The sequence below is a fragment of the Paramisgurnus dabryanus genome, chromosome 8 (genome assembly GCF_030506205.2).
Source record: "Paramisgurnus dabryanus chromosome 8, PD_genome_1.1, whole genome shotgun sequence".
Taxonomy (NCBI): Eukaryota; Metazoa; Chordata; class Actinopteri; order Cypriniformes; family Cobitidae; genus Paramisgurnus; species Paramisgurnus dabryanus.
This window is the reverse complement of record NC_133344.1, coordinates 16,722,317-16,746,571: the sequence shown is the minus strand read 5'-3', so window position 1 is coordinate 16,746,571 and position 24,255 is coordinate 16,722,317. Positions and strand designations below refer to the sequence as shown.

Genomic DNA, 24,255 nt, shown 5'->3' with positions numbered 1-24,255 from the left:
TAATCTAACGAAAATTGTATTCTGTTTTGTATTCCTGTAACGGTAACAAACAGAAACTTAGGGTACAGCCCCAGTGACAGAAAAGGAACACTTTTTTACCTTTATTTCTGACAGTGTATGTGGGTTTGTAACAACATGACTTGGGTTTGTAAATGATGACAGAATTTTCATTTTAAGGTGAACTATCCCTTTAAGCCAATGGGTACCATCAACTGTGTGCTTAAAAAAAGCTCATATCTCATACATGAGGGTAAATGATGATCATTTTAGGTGAACTGCATTTAAAGTATACTATTCCCTTTATGTATTTGTATTTAAAATATGATCTTCAAATTAAAATAAAGCTTAGTGTGGAGGACACCTTTTGTCCCACATCTCCTGTCCCACATTGCAATGTTAAATTATTTGAGAGAGCAAAAAAAATGCACACCTAAGGTGGTAATGTAGCATAGCTATTAAATTAAATCAATAATAAAAAAAGATTTCAGAGACCATTAATTTGTAAGTGACACGAAATCAGTTCTCATTTAACAGTTTATTGGTCCTTATTCAAAAACGTTTGAACTACTGCCAAATTACAATCAAGTATTTCAGAAAGCTACGGTGTATAATAATATTGCACTGTTATTTGTTGTATCATTTACATTTACACATTTGGCACACACACATTTATCCAAAACAACATACAGTGCATTACAAAGTGTACATTTAGTCAACATGTGTCCTTTGGGTTCGAACCAATGACCTTTTGCAATGCTGACACAATGCTCACAGCTATACAGGAGCTTCTGTGTATATTGTATATATCCTAGCATGAAGTCAGTTTTTTCTTTATGCATTAACCTGCATGACCAGCATAACTCAAAACAGCCCTTCATGTGCGCTACTGAAAACAAAATATGTTTCATTATTGCGTGACATGACCCAACTGACAGCACATGGCCAAGCAATTTCAAGGTCATAGGTTTGAGTCTCAGGGAAGGTTAAGGTTACTCACATGGAGAATGAGGGCAAACAAGTTTAGTTATTTTGTCCTCTCCCCATTTGTGCAAAATAATAGGACATTTAATGAACATACAGTGCAGAACATAAAATGTTACAATATAGTAATTACGTTATGCAGCATATGTAAAAACAATTACTCATTAGTAATAGGAACATTTTATCACCTTCCATTAATTTTTTCCGATGTATACTTTGAATGGAGATCAATAGCATTGTTTAGAAAGATTTTCTTCATGTGATATTGTACATATTTTTTTCTAACCAGATCCAGCCCTTTCAGAAAAAAAATATTTTTAACCAATAATTAAATGAATTCACAGTTCAATAAACACCAAACGTCATCGACAGAAAGACGTCATTGCCACCTCTCGTTCCCAGAGACCTTTGCATAACAATTACTCTGTAAAATATTTTATTGTTTATCCAGTTCATGTCTATTGTGTAGCATTTCACATATACGCAAACATAAAAGCAACAACGTATTGTACTCCATACAGCATTGTGTAATGGACTGGGCTCCACCAAGAATCCAACTTGCTTTGTTTTTAATCTTCAACCATTGTGTCATTTCTCATCCATCAAGGCCTTTCGGTTGGGGTAATGTTAGAGTTTCCTACTGGTCTCACATGGGGCATAATCACAAAGGTAAAGATCCCGACTAGCATAAGAGCTACAGTGACCGCTATAATGCCCGCCACTGTTGTGTAGTAGCACTGGTTGGAATACAGAAACCTTCTCATATGACTTCTCATCCTGCTAGGAGGTCTCCCTACATTGATCATAGTCGCTGAGCCGAGCCCTTCCTCCATGGCTTCGAGGGGGTAATTGGGTACCTGCTCTTCTTTCTTTTTAAACACTGGTATATTCAAAGTGGTCTTGACGGGGCCTGAGGAATTTTTTTTGAGGACCAGTTTGCCCTTACTTCTTTGGAAGCGTACGGACAGTACCCTCTGCATGTCGGGGGGAAGCTTGCGGAAGATGTCCTCATTATTTCCCAGATGTGGCAGATCTCGGCCGTGGCGGATTTCCGTCGGCTCTCTGCAAATGGGACACGTGAGCGTCTTGAGCTCGGCCGAATTCACGTTGATACGCGCGAGGCATTCCAGACAGAACGTGTGACCGCAGGAAAGCAACTTGGGGGCTTTAAAGACATTGTCGAAGTTGCAGAAGCACACGATGCACTCGAGGTCCTCCAGGTCATCCGTAGCTTGCTCCTTCTCGGGGTTATTTGGTTCTGGGTCATAGTGTGGCCTTCTCCTCTCCTCGCTGCGACCCCGTGGTCTCTTAACGTCCTGTTTCCTGTCCTGTTCTCTTCCTCGCCGGCTCTCGCGGTAGTGGTTTTCTGAGTCGTTACTTCGACTTCTTCTAAGAAGTTTGCTGGCCTTCAAGTTGAAGCTGCCCTTGCTGTCAAGCTTTGGTTCTTTTTTGGCACCTTTGTCCTCACCTTGTCCCTCTTTATCGTCACTCATGATGGCGCTGGAGATCTATGGGAGCAGATCCAGAGGAATGGAAAGTGTGGTGGATGGCAGCTGATTCGGCAAGCCTGTATAGGGATATGAAAGAGATCAGCAGAGATAACACGATGGGATTCACAACAAGCACATAGTCGCAGTGTTTTACCAAGCCTGTGAAATGGATATAAATTTCAGGGTTCATTGGGTCTATTTCTACAAGTTTATTTCTACAAGTCATCCTGTTGCTCAACTAGTAGATTGTTGCATTAGCAGCCCAAAAGCTTTACACATACTGATAAAATGTATAAAAGCATCTATCAAATGTGCCAATGTTTAATGTAAAAAATAGGTCTTGAATTTGGCCAAAAAATTGTTACAAATTGTCTCTAGATGTAACTGGAGTGGTGCCTTTTCAAAAAGTAAACCTTTGCGTCTAAAGAGTACCTCAAATCTAGTCTAATCTAAAGAGGTACACAGTGATACCCAAAGCATGCATATTAAGGTATATATTGGTACCAAATATATGCATAGCTGGACCTTTTACAGCTTGGGATCATTTTATCTGACAGGGTATAGAGGACGAAGACCTTTTTTGACAAAACATATTGTTTGACCTTTTACAAAGACATTATCAGTAGTATATTATGGAAGTTGCATAAGTGAATCAATCTCATTTTCATAATTCCAGGTCACCAATGTGTGCAACTCTGTAACTCAGTGGTGAAGATTGTAATCTGGGCTGAACCATTAGCAGCCATGTGTGATAAAGACAGAAATAGTTGCCTTTACAAAAAGATACCTTAACATATTAAATACATTAAGATACACTTTAAAATGACTCATCTGAAAATGTTATGGAAGTCACTAAAACTTTAAAGGGGACATTTCAGAAGGCTTTTTAAAATGTGAAATAAATCTTTGCTGTCCCCAGAGTACGTATGTGAAGTTTTAGCTCAAAATACCATAAAGATAATTTATTATAGCATGTAAAAATTGCCACTTTGCAGGTGTGAGCGAAATATGTCGTTTGGAATGTATCCTTTTAAATGCAAATGAGCTGATGAAATGCAAACACCGATCACAATGCTGGTGATTTGTTGAAATTGAAACTCAATTGTGCTGTCAATTATTTTCATTCTCTTTCTCTCTGCACTAAATGGCAGTGCCGTGGTTGGATAGTGCAGATTAAGGGGCGTTATTACCCCCTTCTGACATCACAAGGGGAGCCAAATTTCAGTGACCTATTTTTTCACATGCTTGCAGAGAATGGTTTACCAAAACTAAGTTACTGGGTTGACCTTTTTCACATTTTCTAGGTTAATAGAAGCACTGGGGAGCCAATTATAGCACTTTCATGATATGTCCCTTTTAAAGACTATAAGGGAAACACTTTAATTAAGTGCTATATAGCACCTATACACTTTAAAAATTGAAAAGTTACATCAACTTAAAAATTACTTACATTTGTAATACATAAAAAAGGTCTTAAGTTCAAACTTTTCACTTTTTACAGTGTATGTAGAACCATAAGTGGTGTTATAGCATGACTTTAGCACCACTTATGGTTCTAAGTAGCACCATATGGTACTACAAAGGTAGCACTTAAAGTGGTTCCCCTATGATAATGAGACACCTTAAGTATCCACAATTTTTAACGTTTATAAAACACACTTACATTTTCAAGTTTAATCAACTTAAATGTACAATTAATTACATTTTTAAGTTTAATCAACTTGAATTTACAATTTATTTAAACTTTCTTCACTAGTGAGGAGTTGCTATAAATTATAAAAAATAAAGTTAAAATAACTTAAGCTAATTTATTATTGATTATATATATATTTATATAAACCTTTTAGTGTGTGTGGGGGGGGAGTGAAAATGTGATATACACCTTCAAATTAAAATAACTCATTTTTTGGTCTAGAGGCCCAATCTTGGTCTTGTTTTAAGCAACTGCATTATATTATATTCTTTATTCAACTCTATTCAAGTTTATTAAAGAAATGTGTACACTGTAAAAAAATTCCGTAGAAATTGCAGCTGGGTTGACGGTAATTTACCGTAGATTTACATTTATGTTATCTACTGGCAAGTGTTTGTTCAAAGTTAAATGAACATTAAACATTTACAAGTCTTTGTCTTTACAGAGTAAAACTAAAAAAACAGCATCAAGCAAAACATTCTGGAAAAACAAAATCTGAAGCAAAAAACAGAAAAAGGTTGATGATGATTTCTGGTTCCCAGAATGCTTAGCATGGGGCTGTTATTGTATACTTTTATTCTGTAAAGATAAAGATTTGTTAATATTTAAAATTTATTTAACTTTAAACAAACTCTTGCTAGTAAATAACATAAACGTAAATCTACTGTAAATTTCCGTCAACCCAGCTGCAATAACATTGTAATTTCTATGGAATTTTTTTTTACGGTGTAGTTCTGTATGAATGCATTCTGAATTTACGCCATCAGACTCAGGTGGCTTAACACACTTGATTTACTTCACTTCAGTGCTTGACCTTAAGCACAGGAATGCAAACCAGAATATCAAGCTCGTACAACAGTTTGTGTGAGATTCCACCTTTGTTTTGTCAGATTATAGTTAAGTTTGAACTGGAAGATTTTGCATAAGATAGGAATGTTTCAAAGCAAAACATAACTTGGCGTGTTAAAAAAACAATATTAGAAAATCGAGAGTTAAGCAATCTGCATGTATTAAAATCTTCACCAAATTATTTTAAGTGCTTTAACTATATTATATTAATTGGTTATTTTCATTGTGTGCTTTTTGCCATCATGTTATGTTTACAGCATCATATATTTTGCACTATAAAAGTTTTTTTTAAAGGAAGCCACACGCACATTGTCTAAGCCTAAACCAGATCGAGTCAGTTAAGAGTTACAAACCAACAAATGAGATTACTCAGGCAACCTAACATTGCTCAACATAAAACACAAATTCTGCATACGTTTTACATATTTAAAGAGTAAAATACCTTTTTAAAGGTTAAATTAGATAAAAAAAGTCAAGGTTTGTAACTACCTATAAGTTGAATAACAGAAGAACCCGAATGTTCAGGTGCTCCCCAAGCTTGTTTGGCTCCAGACGCACATATTCCACTAGGTGTACATTTCAGGTGTAAAAGCCTGATCTTTCTATCAACATGAATACCTTATCACGATTTTTACGGTCTGTCAGTTGCTTTTGACGTGAACAATTTTTCTCCGCCTCTTCTGTGTGTTTGTCTCCCTCCGTCCCTCCCTTTCCATTTACCTTGTCATACCTGCTGAACTCGTCCAGGTGCTATTTAAAACTGCTTCAGTGTGAACATGCTGGAACGTACCGACTGAACCTGGTTGTTATTATGATCATGTATAAGCAAAACATGCATGTGTAGTATTGTTTCAAGGTCTCGGCTGACTTTGAATCTATAACTTTGCCTTTGATTCCCTATAAGATCAAGAATTATTCTGCAGGCAGCTTCTTGGCCCTAATCTGACCCTAAGCGTTTTAGGGATGGTTGCTTCGTGGATACTTGGTTATTTAAAAGCCCAAATCAAAGGAATCCACCCACCCAAATCGACCTGGATTTGGCAGGTAAACCTTCTTTAGATTTTATGCACTGTTATAGTGCACCATGAACGAAAAGAAGTGGTACAGCACCCCTCTTGGCAACAAGCCCCAAGTTTTGAAATAATAAAGATACTTTTATCACAATATATGCAAATTTGACTACTGATCAGTTGGTTAAATCTAGATTTGTGTTTTTTTTAAACCAGGAAACATATTAAAAACATATGGGAGAATATAAGGAAGTACTTTACCATCCCAGGAAGTCACTGATAAATGTAGTGTCCAGATTAAAACACACACACACACACACACACACACACACACACACACACACAGGATAATGACTATACAGCATGTTGTTGCACAAAGCATTACACCGACCTAAACATGCGCATACCTGTCATACCAGTATCTTGAGACCTTTAACAGTGAATTAAGAAATGGTGTCAACACACTAGTGCCACATAATGAATTTAAAGAGATATCTGTACAGATGTCAAGTTTAAAGGCAACTATACACATTGCAACATTTTGGGGATCAGTTTACTGAGTTTTTAGAGCCTATCAGCTAGAACATTATAGCCACCTGCCTAAAATTGTGTAGGTCTCCTTTTTCCCACCAAAACAGCCCTGACCATCAAGGCATGGACTCCACTGGACCTTTCCATCAGAACCAGCATTCACTTTCTCGTCTGGTGGTCCGGACCACACGGGCCTGACTTCGCTCCTCAATTGCATCAGTGAGACTTGGCCGCCCCATGACCTGTCGCCGATTCCTTGGACCACTTTTGATAGGTACTGACCACTGCAGACCGGGAACATCCCACAAGACAGTTTTTGAGATGACCGGACCCAGTCGTATAGCCGTCACAATTTGGCCCTTGTCAAAGTCGCTCATTTTTAAAATGGACAAGCAGTGTGGTCCGATCCAAGAGACACCTAGTCCTGGATTAATCTAGACCTGTCCGGGAAACAGCACCATACAGTACAGATATATAAAGAAGGATGCTGTAATGGTTAAAGGACTGGTAACCGGTTCAAAGTTCCTCAGACACAATCCAAGAATCATTACCACTGTGCCCTTGAGATCATGACTTTACAACCATGACACACTATGGGGCGGCTTCCCAGACAGGGTTAAGATTAATCCAGGACTAGAACTTCGTTATATTATTACCTTTGTTTTATATTTAATATATTATATTTTAATATATTTACAGTCGATATAAAAAGTCTTTTTTTCATTTTATCATGTAAATTATTCATATTGTTATTCACTTTAATAAATAAGTTGCAATTTCACAATAAAGATGGAACAGGTTGTGACATGATTCATTGGTTTCATTTTTTTTAACTACAAAAACCTGCAATTTTAACAGGGGTGTGTAGACTTTTTTATCCAATGTATATATATATATATATATATATATATATATATATATATATATATATATATATATATATATATATATATATATATTTTATATACATTATGGTTGTTGTGTTTTACTTTATTTTAGTATTTTATCTTTCATTGCGCAAGTGAATTGTTTTTTGGTGTAAAGCACATTGGTCAACCTGTGTTGTAGAAATGGTGCTATATAAATAAAATTAACATTGACATATTAGGACAGTTAAGTAGTTTTTACAAACACACCTTACAAAAAACAATACTAGTGTGCATCTTGAGACAAAACAATGGCACAGATGGATAAATGTTATAGCAGCTCAACCAAGCATTTTAGTCTGGGACTAGGATAAGCCCTGTCCCGGAAGTGTAATGTTTACATGTATATACCACATAAAAGCTTTTGCAACTTGTGGATTTGTTGAAGGGAAAACAAAATTTTTTGATTTAGCTTTATAATGGTTAAAGGTATCACCTACTAATTAACAAGCTTGCCATTTCAGCTACACCCATTACTGAGAACCGGTAAAATTCAAGTACACTATACAGCCAGACAAACATTTTAAAAGAGAGTATAGATAAGCTCAAGGACACTTATGGGAAAGTCTACAGGAAATTTCAATGGTGTTCGTAACCAAAATAAGGCACACAAGGTGTTGTTTTGGATCATAATTGTATAAAACAATAAAAGTGACTGAGATTGATGCAGTGATTCAGATGGTTTTCTGATGAATGGGATGGCAGATCAAAACAAATAGTTTAGCTACTCATTGACTAACAGCTCTCTTTCCTACCGTAACAAATTTAGCTTTAGGGGGAAACTACAAACCATTGAAAATTAATGATTATTGAAATGTAGGTATATATTAACCATGACACAAAAACTTTCTATGTTTCAGAAATATAGATTTGCAAACATTTTCAGTTTCAGTTTTATAGCAACCGGTCTAGGATTTATATCTGTGCTCAAACATTGCCTTTGATCTCTGTTATTTATCCAAATAAATGTCCCTATTTTGGAGTATGCACAATTTTCCTGACTATCTACCCTAAACATTTTCAGTGCTCTTTTACACTGTAAAAATTATTATCTGCCTTAGTAAATTTAAGTTTAAAAAAAAAAAGTAAATTCTATAAAAAAATTATAAAAAGTAAAAATTACATAAAAAATTCAAGTAATTCTAAATGAACACACTATTGAATAGATTTAATTGTATCATGCAAAATCCATCCAAAAAGGAAATTAACTTAATAATTTTGTGTTGAAACAACATTAATTATTTAAGTAAATATAAATAACTAGGCAGTGGACTTGTACTTCCCAGGATGCATTGCACGAGACTGCATTTGGAGAGTAAAAATTTGAATTAAATGCTATTTATGTTTTTTAACAAAAATAAAGACTTGTTAGTGTTTAATGTTAAATTATCTTTGAGATTCAGAAAAGTTTCTGTTTTAAGTTTTGTGGTTACCATCATTCAGAAGAGTGGTTCTTCTGTATAGAGAATATTTGCTATCTTTTCCAGCTATTCAGGTTCATTTGTTTTTGTTTTCGAATGGTGAGTTACATTACTGGCACTCTTGTTTGTGAAAACAAAAATCTCTTAATAAAGCAATAGTTGAAAATATTGGAATTGCATATTAATTAAGGTTAAGATAGAATAAGAGATAATTAAAAACTATTGGATTAAATGTAATTTTAGTATGTAGAAATTAAACCATCAAATTGATCTGGTTGCACATAATTAATTTTAGTGTACTGAACATAAAAAAAATTAGTAAAGTTTACTCAAAATAGTTAAATAGTTTAGCTACAATTATGAATATAATTAATCAAATATAATTAATTAATATAAATTACTTATAAATTATAAGTATACTCAACTTAAAAATATATATCTCGATTTTATTGTGCGCATAATAAAATTAAGTAAAGTCAACATAACATTTTATTTTAGTGTAGGTTTAAAGCTTTTATGTAAAAAATTCCAGGGAATGTCAATATTCTTATGCAATACGTTTTCTTTTGAATATAATAAAACACTCACCTGTGTCTGTTTAATAAAAAGTGCTTGTCTTTTTTCTTTTATGACCTCTAATCTTATCCCTGATCATCTAATGATATTTAAATGAATTTCAAGATCTTATCAGTGTACAAAAACCACAAAAATTTGTATTCAAAAATATATTTCCTCCTTCGACTCACATAAAAACCATTGGCGAAAAACGAAAACAACAGATAAACTGTAAAAATTATTTACAGAAATCAACAAATTTCCAAACAAAACTCTGTCATATTTCAAAACATGCGACTTGTGTCTACAAACACTGACAGGGTTTCTCATACTGGGGGTCTGGTCCGTCTCCGTATCGAATCGGTGACCTCGACCTGATAGCGTGAGGTAAAGTCTCTCAAGTTTTGCCATCTCGGGGTCAGCCCAGTTCTTCACGGGCTTTACCTTGCTTGCGTGGCATCTTCTTAGTGCTGCTGTCCTCCAATTCTTTATTCTTATAATAATGAGGAGCCACTTCGAGCAACCAGCCGCTGTCAATTTCTATCACCTGAAACAGAGAGAAAGTTGCTGTTTATTCCCTTTATTCTAGAGTGTTCCAAGTGTTTGTTAGGAAATTTTGGGTGGTGGCATACCCAAGTATATATTTTGGTCCATACCCTCTCAGAAAGAAAGGTACAAAAGCCGTCACTGGGACAGTATCCTTTAAAAAGCTCCAAATATGTACCACTTCGGTATAGATATATGTGTACATTTGGTACCATTATGTACCTTTAGTGGGACTAATAAGGACTCTTTACTTTTTGAAAATGTACCACCTGTGACAGCTTAAGTACCTTTTATCTGAAAGGGTTCTTGGCAATAGTCAAAGTAAGACTATGAGAAATATGTGGATGAACTCCAGACCTGTCTCATGAACTCTTTAGTGGTGAAGACCAGCTCATGGTAGATCAGCCAGCGCGGCTGCTCCTCAAACAGTGAGCTGTTGGGATGGACGTACACCGTCTGCTGATGCTTGACTGTTTTGTAACCCCCTTTACTCAAACGTGCCGTGTGGTAGAAATATCCAGCCGTCACTGCCTGCAAGAAACAAATTGTAGGTTAAACACAAATTCAAAACCAAATGCAGTGATATAAAGCCATTCAAGGCAATCCCAATTTCTTTTCGACTGAAGAAATAAAGACATAAACATATTGGATGACATGGGGGTGAGTTAAATACCAGGATTTTTTTAATTCTTTACCCTTAATTCAAAAGGATTCAAATCTAGCAATAAATCTGTAAAATGTAGTAAATGATAGTGTGTAAACATTCAAGCATTGTGTTGGCCTGTCTGTCTATTGTAATGCTTGCTGCTCAGAATCACCTAACAATCAGATGATTCACAATGACTCTGTTTTCTCACAAAACAGGAACTACCAGCATGACAAACACGGCACACTGTTGTCTTAAGAGCTGAGATTACATGTAGGGTAAGTGACTATGAGACAAGCAGTATGTTAAGATGAGCAGTTAGCGTACGGTCTTATATATAGCTTTAGTAATATACTATTATATGAAAAAAACATACATTAATCTTCAAGTCCCATTGTGGTAAAAATCAAGTTTTTATTGTTCTTTATATGTCTACGTGCTGTTTTTAATATGCTTTAAAAGGATAGTTCACCTTAAAATGAAAATTCTGTCATCATTTACTCATCCTCATGTTGTTTAAAACCTGTATGAATTTCTTTTTTCTGATGAACACAAAAGAAGATATTTTGAGAAATGATGATAAACACACAAGCAGATAGTGAGCATTGACTTCCATAGTAGGAATAAAAAATATGATGGAATTTAATGGGTACCTTCAACTGTGTGCTTACCATCATTTATCAAAATATTTTCTTCATCATTTATCACAATAGTTACAAAATATTTTTTTCCTACTATGGAAGTCAATGGTCACTATCTGCTGTGTATTTACCATCATTTCTCAAAATATCTTCTTTTGTGTTCATCAGAAAAAAGAAATTCATACAGGTTTAGAATAACATTAGGATTTTAAGGTGAACTATCCCTTTAAAAAAAATCATTGCAAATTCATCATTCAATTCCATTGCAGAGTACTTTCTTCATAAAATTGCAGTTTCCCAAAGACTGCGGTTTGAAATCGCCTCAGTCTCTGATGTCACAAACATGTAACCAATCACATCATCACAGTTAACTCTTTCCCTGCCATTGACGAGTAAACTCCACAATTAAGAGAAAACGCTTCCTTGCCAATGACGAGTTTTTCCAGCAATCCGTATATCCGCTATTATCAACCAAGTGGCGCTCTTACCCAACTTATAAGACCCGGAAGTATTTCCTTAGGGCAAACAATTTAGACTCTGTGTATGTTTTGAGGATCGCTCTGAATCTGATCTCTATCAAAAGACTATTTTGCTCAAAGTTTGGTATTTTTCAAGAACCCTACCCATATTTGAAAAGTGATAAAAGAGAACAAATGAAGGTAGGATAATAAGTTCTGGAAGGTGTTCCACTTTTGTCAAAACCATAAAAAATACTGGCACTTGCTGGCAACTTTTTAAAAAAACACTGGCAGGGAAAGAGTTAAATGAGTGGATCAGGCAGTCCAAGCCATAGAAATGGTGGATGTCGCTTAGATGACTGCGGCACTGCTGCCTCAGCTCTACCTCTGTTACACGAGCAATGTGAATGCATTAACCTGTAAACATCAGCGCTGGAAAAAATGTGTGCAACAATCAGCTTTGTGTCTGGAACTGCCAAATGTGCCATCTATTTACATATATATCTATGGCCCGAGGTGTTGCGAACAGTGGAGGTGGGAACTAATTAGCATATTCATATCTATGGTCCGAGTTGGTGTGATTAAGCGGAGGCAGGGACTAATTTATAAATTCATTTTTTTGCGTATATAGTAAACAAGGCAAGGGTATAAAGTTACATTCAAACTGCTTTAAGGCATGAAGAAATTACTGTCCCTGGAAAAGAATGAGTTTTAAAGAGACACTCAACTTTTTTTGAAAATAGGCTCATTTTCCAGCTCCTCTAGGGTTAAACATTAGATTTTTATCGTTTTTGAATCCATTCAGCCGATCTCTGGGTCAGGCAGTACCACTTTTAGCATAGCTTAGCACAATCCATTGAATCTAATTAGACTATTAGCATTGCGCTCCAAAATGACCAGTTTCGATATTTTTCCTATATAAAACTATTGCTGCAGCGGGTACAAATGATATTACGCAGTGCCCGAAAATAGTCCCCTGCTATTGAAAGTAAATGTTAAAATGTTTAACTCTAGAGGAGCTGGAAAAGGAGTGGAGTGTCCCTTTAAGGGATAAAATTATCGACTACTCAAAGACAAAAAAAAGTGTGTCCAAAAAGTTCTTTCAGCCAATTAAATGGCTCCTAAGCTGACAGAGCTGATGCAAAGAAGCAAGTTCCACTGAAAGAAGAAATGCAAAAACAGAGACTCAGTGGTGTATGCGGTATGACCTTGCGGATTGGCATGCTGTCGCCATTGGCGCTGCACAGTTCCACCTCAATCCTGTCCATCAATCCCTCTAGCTGTTCACGGACGTCCCGAGCTCTTTTCATCGAGCGGAACTGAATAAAGTTCTCGAAGCACCACTGAGTTGAGTAACCGCTCTCCACCCACTAAAAAAAAACAAAGATTACCAATTATTATTTTTATTTGTTTGTGGCATGAACTTTCTAAATTCTGCTGAAAACTGCAATTCGCAATTTCCGAACAAAGAACAAGAAATGATTACGCCACAAATGCCGTCGATAAAGATTTGTATTAATACCAAGAATTCATTTCATAGTCATAACACTGTTGATGTTTTGGTTGACACACATTCCAATGTCTTGATTCAGTTTCTAAAACCGAAAAGTAGGCCAATGTTTTTTGCATTACAGTCATTTTGTTTTTTTATAGACAGGTCTGAACTTGTAACAGAAGTTTGGAGTGTTTTTAAGCAAGGGTGGGATAAGAAAACAAAAACCTTTTAAGGATTTAAAAATCTGAAATGTGTCTTTAAGTAAATATGCTTGTGTCAACAGTGGCTGTATTGTGTCTTAACAAACATTATCATTAATCATGCATTAATATTCATTATACAACGGGGCTGTTGAATGCTTTATTCTGATTGACAGAGAAATATTACACAGGTATGCATTATTTTTTGATAAACACACACCTGACCTGTCAAATGTCTTAAAATAACCATCAGAGCCATGCATCTTAGCAGTGTCTTGGGTACCCATGGCATTGTGCATAATAACCTTGGGTGTGCATTATTTTTGAATAATCGTCAATTATTCCTTACATAATACAATGCTCGAATTTTAACATTAAACATATAGGGGTGTTACGGTTCTCCAAATCTTTAATTCGATAAAATTTTGGATTCTAAGGTCATGATTCAATTCGATTTTTACTTTTTTTTGAAGCGCAAAAAAATGCTATGGCATCTGAACATTAAACCTGGAGATGCCCTGCCATGTTAGTCGTGCTGCCAGTGGAAAAATATGGTACATGCACATAACTGATAAAACAAAACTTCCTGTCAGATGAACATCTGTCAGTACTTTGCACCTTAAAAACGCGCTTTTAATACCATCAGACGAGATTGTGAGACTATCATGACCCCAATAAGTCATGTTTAAATGCTGTTTTCATAACTCTTAAGCAACTTAAATAAGTTCTTGTGATCTCAGTTCAGAGAAACGACCAGTCCTGGCACAGACGCCGCCCTGCTGTGCACACGCGCGTGCTCTGATTGAGTTTAGCGGGAGGTGCTTGCTGTTTTTTGTTTCCCATGTAAAGAGCAGCTTGCGTGGTGTCTCCTGCATCTGCTATGCTTTCTTTTAACTGTCTGTAACTAGCGAAGTTAGAGGAGGTTGACTCGCAGCACTCAACATGTGTTTTTTTCCCGCTTGGCAAGCAGAACGGACTTGACAAGATTGATTGGCCCTTCAAGCAAAGTTTGATTGTATATACACGCACCTGAGTGTATACATTGAGCAGCACCATGTGATCTCCTCCCGGTACCACGAAGTTCATCCGGGCATTGTCAGCATGAACCACTTTGTCTTTGGGGCGGTAGAAGATGGAGTTGTTGACTGACAGCATGGCCGCGATAGTCAGCACCTCCTCAGAGCATTTATACCTAAAGGCAGGAACACATTTAAAGAGACAGTTCTTAGAAAATTAAATTTTAAATCATATGTTGTTGTTGTTGTTTTTGTGGTACAGGTTTGGAACGACACATTGGTATGTTAAGTATTTCATACCAATGTGGTTAAGTATTTCTTCATAGGACAAAACGTGTAAACAACAACACAGCTATGAGTCTAGGTGAAAGGTAATAAGGAAATAATAATTAGCCATAAGAAATAATGAATGTGAAGAATAGGGTTACATTTTGGCATTGATACTCACTGTTCAGAGGCAAGAATCATTTTACTCAGCATAGGGTCTGCGGGAAGTTCAGCCATTCTTCGGCCAAGCTACACCGCAAAAGAAAGTATAAGCTTGAGAGTCATAAATAATAGTGTTTACAACTCTTAATAAAACCTGTCCAAGACCATTTTTCAAAGTGAAACTTGCCTTAAACTTGTTAAAGCTTTTTTAAGTACACATTGCACATTGTGAAGGTACTCAAATTTCTAGTTTGTCGCACCTTAGTGAGCTCGCCGAGGTGGTTGAGGGCCCCCAAAGCGTAAAGCTGCTCCAGAGCCAAGACCAGCGTCTCATGAGGAGGCGGATCCATGAAATCAAAGTGAATTAGGTCATTTATGCCTGCGGCACACATTGGGAAATGTACGTTAGATATGAATCTCATTACAGGAATAGAACAACATTAGGTCTTTGTACGCATGCATTGACTTCATACATTCTCTAAGGGCTGCCACGCCCCAAAACCGCTGTCAAAATTAAGTTTTGTTTTACTCCAGATACTGAGTGCTTTACATGCACAGAATAAGCGGATAACTATCAAAAATCTGCTTATTATAGAAAACTGTTTTCATGCGTTTACATGCAAATCAATAAACCGGCTACACAGACAACTGCGTTTACATGGTACTTGGAGAATTATGAGTTTTCTCGCAGGAAGTGACGTCACCACCTATAGTACATAATTAAATGTAATGTTACGGGGTCCACGACCTTCAAGTCCAAAAAAAGTGCGTCCATCCTTCACAAATTAAATCCAAACGGCTCCAGGATGATAAACAAAGGTCTTCTGAGGGTAATCCGCGCGGTGTTGTTGTAGAAATATCCATATTTTAAACTTTATTAACGAAAATTAATACCTTCCGGTAGCGCCGCCATCTTAGTCGCGTCTGCATTCAGGATGAGAGCTTACGCAGCCTACAGAGGCTACTCTGCTGCTGCTCTGTGCCCCCGCCCTCCGAATTTGTCATACGTCACTAAGAAAAGTGCGTACACTACGCTAATACTCTCTCCTGAATACAGAGGAGTCTAAGATGGTGGCGCTACCGGAAGCTAGTTATTTTCGTTAATAAAGTTTTAAATATGGATATTTCTACAACAACACCGCGTGGATTACCCTCAGAAGACCTTTGTTTATCATCCTGGAGCCGTTTGGATTTAATTTGTGAAGGATGGACGCACTTTTTTTGGACTTGAAGGTCGTGGACTATGGCTGGACCCCGTAACATTACATTTAATCAACTGAAAGATCTAAAACATTTTCTAAAATATCCGAAAATGTGTTTGTCTGAAAAACGATGGACATATGCAACTCGGACAGCTTGGGGGTGAGTAAATCATGGGTTTAATATCATTTTTGGCCGAACTATCCCTTTAATGCACTGCATAAAATCATTTTTTGTGACATTTTTAAACTCACTTTTCTCAGATATTTTTTGGACAAGTTTCAAACCAAAAATGTCATTTTAATGCATGTATGAATAAAGGGCTTTGGTGTCTTGTGTTCCTATATGTACTTAAAGGGATAGTGTACCCAAAAATTAAAATCCTGTAATCATTTACTCACTCTCATGTTGTTCATGAGCCCCATTGACTTTCATAATAGGATAAAAGAATACTATGGAAGTGAATGGGGCTAATAAACGGTTTGCACTTAAACATTCCTTAAAATATCTTCCTTTGTGGTAACCAAAACAATAATGAATACATGTTTGTAACAACATGAAAATGAGGAAACGACAGAAATTTCATTTTTGGGTGAACTATCCCTTTAAATAAGTGTATACTTAGTTTTAATATAGGATTATATTAAATTATATTATATTTATATAGGATGTATTATATATTTTAAAAGGCATGCTTGAAGTGCACACTATTGTAATTAAAAATAAATACTTGTTGTTTGGCCATTCTGATTCGTGTGCAATTACATTCATTCTATAAATATGACTTTTATGTGTCTTTATATACTTTTTGTGCCCATTGAACATTCATCCAATTTACAACCAGCCATTACAGTCAAAATCCTGACTCTCATTCTTACCAAGACTCTTGAGCAACAAAACCACATTGCCCAGATTTGTTCTCTGGATCTCTGGGACTGTGGTCTCCTCCATCTCGTGTTTAAAAGCCCACGCTGTGTACAGTCGAAAACACTTCCCAGCAGCCACTCTTCCTGCACGACCTGCTCTCTGATTGGCAGAGGCCTATGGGATATTAAAATATATTATTATTCACAGAGTCAAAGTACAAAAGCATTGAATAATGCATTAATAGTTTCACCCTTAACCTAAATTCTTGATCTAGAGGAAATGGTGCAAACTTTTCACAGCTATGAATGGAATGACAAGGTACACATGATTCTGTTGTCTCTGTGTTTACACGAGCAGTCAAAAGTTGGACACACCCACTGTACCCTTTATTGTTACTTTTTTAACAGTGAGGTCACAATTATTATGAAATAGCATAAATTAAAATATTGTAAAGTAATATAAAATGATCTTATGTTATCCTATATTAACAAATAGCAACTTTATAAGGTGCACCCTGAGATATAACTTTACATGGTCTTAAATGAGTTTGCATGCATGCTTGTAGTATTGCACATAAAGGTTAAAAAGTAAATAATATTTAAGTTTGTATTTTAACAGCATTGCATTTTAATCATTAGACATTTAAGGATAAGTGTGACCCTGCCTTTAAAATCCAGGCTTAAGTTTTATAATCAAAAATTTTGATTTCAATAATCGATTTCACTTCAATTTCAATCTTTGACATGACTTTACTCAGTCAATATTAAAGATATCAAGATTATATTTTCACAAAATATTCTTTACATTATCTAGTATGATATTATGCAGATGCAAAAAAGTCACAAAAATGACTTAAGCTGGATTTTCACAGACTGGGTCACCAATGTGAACATTTCTCTCTCTTACTCTGGAACAAGGAGTGACGATGAGAGACTCCATCCCGGTTCGAGCATTGTAACTTTTCTGTTTGCAGAAGCCTGGATCAATTACATAAATAATACCATCAATGGTGAGAGAAGTCTCTGCGATATTTGTGGCCACCACGACCTGCGGACCAAAAAGAAACCTGTCACTTTACATTTAGGGATATTTGATAAAAAAAAATATGTTTCAAAGGAAAACCCACACTCCTAAATATTTCAGCATAGTTTAACTTTTTATAACACCTCCCCGAACTTCTAACAGACCTGTTCCCCCTAGTGGCATGCAGGGGTTATGGCATTCTTACTTTGCGTGCCCCAGGTGGGGTGGGATTGAAAATCTTGGCCTGCATGTCAGAGGGGAGGTTGGCATAGATGGGCAGAACAAGGAGTTCAGATATCTTCGAACCCAATCTCCTACATCTCTCCTGTAAAAGCTCACAGCACGCCTCAATCTCCTCCTACAAAAAATACATTCATAATCACAAGTATAAATATAATGTCTATAATTCATTATTTTCCAGAATAAACTTATTTTCCCCAAAAAACACAATTGACTAAACATTATATTCACTCATTAAGCTTATGTTACATACTGATAATCCCAAGCAAGTGGAAAACAAACAGTTAAACTGTATTTGTTTTGGGATCTAAACCCTGCTGGAACTTTAATGACTTCAAGCATTACAGTTTTAATCTTGTTTGAGTATCAGTTTAACAGATATTGCTATTATCAATATAAACATTTGACCTACACTAATACGCCTTTCCATTATGTGTCATGCACACTGCATAGTCACGTGTAAATATTATCTCACTTACAATGACAAATTATCCATCTTTTTTTTTTACCTCAGACACAAAGCCAATCGGGTGATTCTTGTGAAATTAGACTAATGAGGTGTCATGTAACATTTTGATAAAAAAGTAAACACTATCAAAATAAAAATCTTCATCTCTTCATGTACTATTTTGCACATGATTTCAAATGACATCATACAAACCAATTTTGTTGTTTTTTCCACATTTATGGGGGTAAAATTATCATTACCGCAACGTGTCCATGACTGGATTTGGGTTCTTTGACATGGAAAATTTATAATAACAAAAATCTAATAAATAAAAAGCTTGAGTGCATGTTATACTATAAACATTTACAGTAAAGAAACATGTGGTATTTGGTGATCATTGGTAAATGTAGAGACAATAATAAGGAATATAAATGTGTCCAAGACCAATTTTCTCATCCTCCGCAACAATTTTTAATCATTGTTTAAGCCCTCAAGGAACTAACTTTTTTTTAATTGTTGGAAGGGACATAATTGACGGCGACACTCAAGATGGCTACCAGGTAAGCAGTTCTTATTTTTTATTTCTCCAGATAAAAATTTGTTTGTCATAGTACCTAGCCAACTTTTTAGTTCTCATTACCGAAACATGAGTTTGTAAATGCATATATTTAATGTAATATCATGTTGCGGTAATGATCATTTTTGGAAATGATAATTTAAATAATTCTATAGGAAATATGTTTTAAATACTCTAAAAATAATGGTTATATTAAGTTCAGACCTTAGGGTTTATATGTGCAATTTTTTTTTTTTATTCTAATGCTGGACACCTTCTAAATCTGGATTTCGTAAGAATCACCCAATCTGATTAAAATACAAATGTGATGATGGAAAAGCTTTATGGTCATCTACAAAGTAAATATATAAACTAAAAACCGACTGCGTTATGAACTGACCTGCCCCGTGAGGAACACCAGCACATCTCCAGGCGGTTGGGTGACATGGATCTGCAGTACAGACACGACACACGCTTCCAAATAATCCGCTTCTGGAGCCTGAAGACAAAATTTAAATATGTTTTAAATTAAGGCACAGAACTGGTCTAAATACAACAGCAAATACAACAAAAACTACCACTTCACACCAACCTTACCCAACAATATAAAACATAATCAAATCAGGGCTACAGACTGCCACCAAAATTTGAGAGAATTTTTCATCCAGTTGCACAAGTGCAACCAGTAAATTTGACCTTTTTTTGTGATGTGACACTGAATTTGAAACAGCACATTGTTCTTTCTGCATCTATCATCAAAGTATTTATTAGTAATACAGTGGACATTTGTAGAAATGTTATTATTTGATTAGCATGTTGATTTACGGTGTGTGCCCCTGAATGTTTTGGTTGCGCCCCTAAAATTTTCTGTTGGGGGCCACTGTGCTCCTAGTGAAAAAAGTTAGTCTGGAGCCCTGCAAATCCTTCTAATCAGAGCTGTTAATCTGAGAATCCTATACTGAGAGAGTACGATACAGCAAATGTCTTTACCTTTGTGTAGAAGATGTCCACGGGAAATCTACGTCCTGGAATCCTAAATACAGGCGCATCATCAAAAAAGCAAGAAAAACGTTCGGTGTCCAAGGTTGCGCTGGCTATCAGGACTTTCAGGTTGGGACGGAAGCGGGCGATATCTTTGATCAGACCGAAGAGGATGTCTGTGTGTAAGGTTCGCTCGTGAGCTTCATCGATGATGACCACACTGAAAGAAAGAATGATAGAGAGGCAGCCAATCAGAGGAGAGAAGCAGACAATGATGGAAAACATGCAGCTAGGGAAGGTTTTTTGCAATACCTGTAACTGGCAAGATCAGGCTCCGTAAGAAACTCTCTGAGCAACATGCCATCTGTCATGTATTTTAGGATGGTGCGTTCTGACGTACAATCCTCAAAACGAATGCTGTAGCCCACCTAGACATAGAAGATATGAAAACAGCTGATTATGATCAACATCTGGACTATGGATCTGGATCACACGCTTCAGAACGCGGATCTTGATCAGAGATTCACAGACCTGAATTACACATTTAACTGCAAATGAATTCTTACCTCATTTCCAAGTTTGACAGCCATTTCCTGTGCGACTCTGGCTGCTACTGACATTGCCGCCACTCGTCGAGGCTGAGTGCAACCGATCTTCATTCCTCCTTCAGTGTAACCCTGATAAAGACACAACATGTAACTTTTTAGCCGTCAGTATGCAACTCTTTTTGCGTTATTGATGAAGGTATGTCACAAAACCCCACTAAGCCTGACTTCTCTTGGATCTCAGTTAAAGCTTATTAATTAATTAAAGTTAATCTAATCTAAAAAAAAAAAAATTATGTGGCACATACGTCTTCCAGAAGATACTGGGGTATCTGGGTGGTCTTGCCAGATCCGGTCTCGCCCTCTATCACCAAGATCTGGTGGTCCCTGATGGCAGCGAGAAGATCTTCTCTGTAAGGAAAGATGGGCAGACTACGCCTGACCTCTTGGATGGATAGCTGCTGTTTTTCAGCTTGTGATAACTCGGGTTCACTTTCCTACAGTTCAGAAACACAAATATCAAGTTTGTGTTAATAAGATAAGGAAACATTGTCAACATATACTGTAGTTGATTTTACAGTGATGTCAACCTTCTCTGATAACGTTCCCTTCATGGTAATAGCAGCGCTGACAAAGTTGATCATCTCCTCCTCCTCTAGAATGAGCTGGTACTTTTCTTTTTCCTCCTTTATTCTGCGTTCCCTCTCTTCTCTGGCCCCGAACTGCAGGGTGGCAGTGGCCACTCTCGCCTCCTCCCACCGACCTTGTTCCCCGCCTCCCTCTCTGGGTGTCTCCTCGAACTCCAGGTCCATGTCTTTTTGTGGAATAGTCTGAAAGGAACAGAGATGCACGAGAGAGTAAGCAAAAGAAGTTTGATCTCAAGTTTTAGGTCATGCAACCCACCATCAGTGATTTTTATATTCCAGAACTGAAGGATAAACTAAATGTATCCCATATCGCACAGGAACATATCTTTTAGACCCACCTTGCTTCTTTTTTCTTCAGGCATGTAGTATCGATTTTTTCTTTCCTCTTTCTCTTTCACTCCAGCTTTCTTATAATCTCGGGCCAGGTCCCGGATCTTCCTTTTATAATCCAGATCTTTCTTCTCAGTTTCGGTGAGGTTCTCGGTGGAGAACAGATATTCTTCATCCTTAATCTCTTCTTCCAGGTCTTCAAGCTTCTCCTGTTCTCTTTTGGTCAGGTACTGCCGACGTGACTGTTTCCTTAATTCTGGAAGCTGAAACCAGAGAGTTTTATGGACATTAGAGAATACGCATTGTCTTCAGTAACCCAAAGTAACATAACTGTCCATACCTAAATTATCCAGAATGACTTATGTTTAATCATACTCAAATGCTTTCTTACCATCTTTCTTCGATCTTCTTCATCCAACTTTAGTCGTTTTTGAGCTTCCTCATACGCCTGATGTAGAGATAAAAGCAACACAGATTGTCATAAATTACATTTTCCATGAGAAAATACTGAGGCCGGTCTTAATGAAGCATTGAAAATTATTTTGGTTTCAGAATCTTAGATACTTTACCTTTTTGTCATTTCTTTCAAGTATGTGTCTGGTCTTGTCTTTGTCTTTCAATTTGACTCGCTCAGCAAAGGCGTCCCTCTCCTCCAGGTCCTGGATTCTCTCTCTTTCCTCTCGTTCCCATTCTTCCTCCTCTTCTTTAGCGACTTTCTTCGGCTCATCCACATCCTTAGAACTAAAAGAGATCAAGCAAAAAACATAAGCACCTATTGAGAACTAAAGCAAAAGGATAAAACCTTATTTGAAGATTAGTGAACACATATCTGTTCTCATGCACCAACCTGTGCATTTATGCATTTGGCTTTTGCCCATTACAAGCTATACATTTTATTAGTATGCGTGTTCCCTGGGATCAAACCCACAGCCTTTTGCACTGGTAATGCAATGCTCTACCACTGAGCTACAGGAACCGAATGTTACTTGATAAATGCATGATTAATTCAGATTTTATGACTCATAAATTATAGTGCATAAACAAAAATAAATATTAGAAATGTGTTGTTTAAACTGGATTTTTTTACTTTTTATTTTTTTTACATAACTCACCTCTTCTTTGTGTCCTCCTCGTCGGATGATGGACTTTCCTCTTGTTTCTGTCTGATATTTTTCCTTTTCTTTCCTTTGTCTCTGTCTTTGCTTTTCTTCTCTTTTCCTCGTTCATTGAGAGTGGTCTCTCCATCACTATCACTGTCATCCAGAAGCGTGTAGGTTTTGTTCTTTCTCTCCATTTCCATGACATGTCGTTCTATGGCTCGGGAGGGGTTCTCCACCACATGTTTTTTGGGAGCCTTAAATAGAGATCATGTTTTACCTTCTACATACATCATCATCAGCAGTCAAAGCAGGACAAATTGTACTTTAGGTCAGTGGTTCTCAAACTTTTTCAGCGTGCGGCATTCCTTCGCACCCCCCTCAAAAAAAATAATGACAAAAACAGTTCTAAAACTCAACATTTTAATAAAAATCATATTAAAATATACAAAGTAATATATTTGGTTAGTAGCCTTTTATTTTTTTAGGTTTAATTACACAGAATTCATGATAAATTAATGTATTTTATAAAATGTCATAAAACTGGGGCCCCCCTGGCACCGTCTCGCGGCCCCCAGTTTAAGACCACTGCTTTAGGTAGTATGTTAAAAATAAAGTACTGTCTTGAGATCACAAAAACATACCTTGTTGTACAACTCATGTGCAAACGCTGTGATTCTTTGATCAATGTCAATGGTTCCAGTTTGCTGAAGCCGAGTCACGAAGTCCTGAGGTCCAGAGGACTTCTTTACCAGACCGATCATGAACTGGGCGACATACCGGTCACTCAAACCAAGGATGTCATGAAGCTGATCACTAACCCACTGTTCAAGACTGGCCATCGTGACTGTATAGAAGCATACATAAAATACAGAAAAATCTAAGTTAGTGCTATCCAAAAAAATATCTACAGACTCTTGATCATAACACAAGTCTATATAAATCAGCATGTATTAAAACATTTACAAACGACTGTCTTACTAGAGGCGAGTGTTTAGTAGGTAACAGTAACACAAACATATGTAAAACAACTGTAACGTTAGGTGAGGAAACTAACCAGCGAATCTTTTTTTAAATAAAAATCTATGGCTTAAAAAACAAACGAGTAAAATGTAAGACACAAAACATCTTGAATTCAAGTAGACGAGTGCACAAGCAGAACTGTGCTAACATATACAATAAAATAACAATAATATAATCGTTTACTTACGTTAGTAGTTCGTTTACGAACTCCACTGTCCACGCGCTTGAACCTACGAAAACATTACTTTACATCCGGGGTCATGTCGTTCTCAAAGAGCTCTGTCAAAATAAAAGCCCCTGAACTTATAAAAAAGTAAATCCGCCGATTCCGCGTTCTCCTTTCCGTTCTTTATGCGTTCCAAAAACTTAAAAAAAATAAAAAACAATTGTGGGAGGCAGGAATGTAGAAAT

The 24,255-nt window shown here is 36.5% G+C and overlaps 2 protein-coding genes across 2 annotated transcripts; both read right to left on the bottom strand.

The window, feature by feature from the left end:
* Positions 1 to 520: 520 nt before the first annotated feature.
* Positions 521 to 6,319, bottom strand: rnf183 (ring finger protein 183). Its single transcript, XM_065280726.2, has 2 exons — positions 5,503 to 6,319; positions 521 to 2,548 (listed from the first exon to the last, which is right to left on the bottom strand). The coding sequence occupies exon 2, from the start codon at positions 2,472 to 2,474 to the stop codon at positions 1,584 to 1,586; it is 891 nt and encodes a 296-aa protein (XP_065136798.1). The 5' UTR covers positions 2,475 to 2,548; positions 5,503 to 6,319; the 3' UTR covers positions 521 to 1,583.
* Positions 6,320 to 9,612: 3,293 nt separating this feature from the next.
* dhx16 (DEAH (Asp-Glu-Ala-His) box polypeptide 16) lies at positions 9,613 to 24,181 on the bottom strand. The gene is made up of 21 exons (XM_065280722.2): positions 24,032 to 24,181; positions 23,466 to 23,668; positions 22,837 to 23,078; positions 22,294 to 22,465; positions 22,116 to 22,172; positions 21,733 to 21,987; positions 21,338 to 21,577; positions 21,056 to 21,244; positions 20,769 to 20,879; positions 20,515 to 20,630; positions 20,212 to 20,422; positions 19,622 to 19,720; positions 18,183 to 18,335; positions 17,861 to 18,001; positions 16,966 to 17,128; positions 15,148 to 15,266; positions 14,907 to 14,974; positions 14,472 to 14,634; positions 12,956 to 13,117; positions 10,360 to 10,533; positions 9,613 to 10,003 (listed from the first exon to the last, which is right to left on the bottom strand). The coding sequence occupies exons 2-21, from the start codon at positions 23,661 to 23,663 to the stop codon at positions 9,875 to 9,877; spliced, it is 3,162 nt and encodes a 1,053-aa protein (XP_065136794.1). The 5' UTR covers positions 23,664 to 23,668; positions 24,032 to 24,181; the 3' UTR covers positions 9,613 to 9,874.
* Between the last annotated feature and the right edge of the window lie 74 nt (positions 24,182 to 24,255).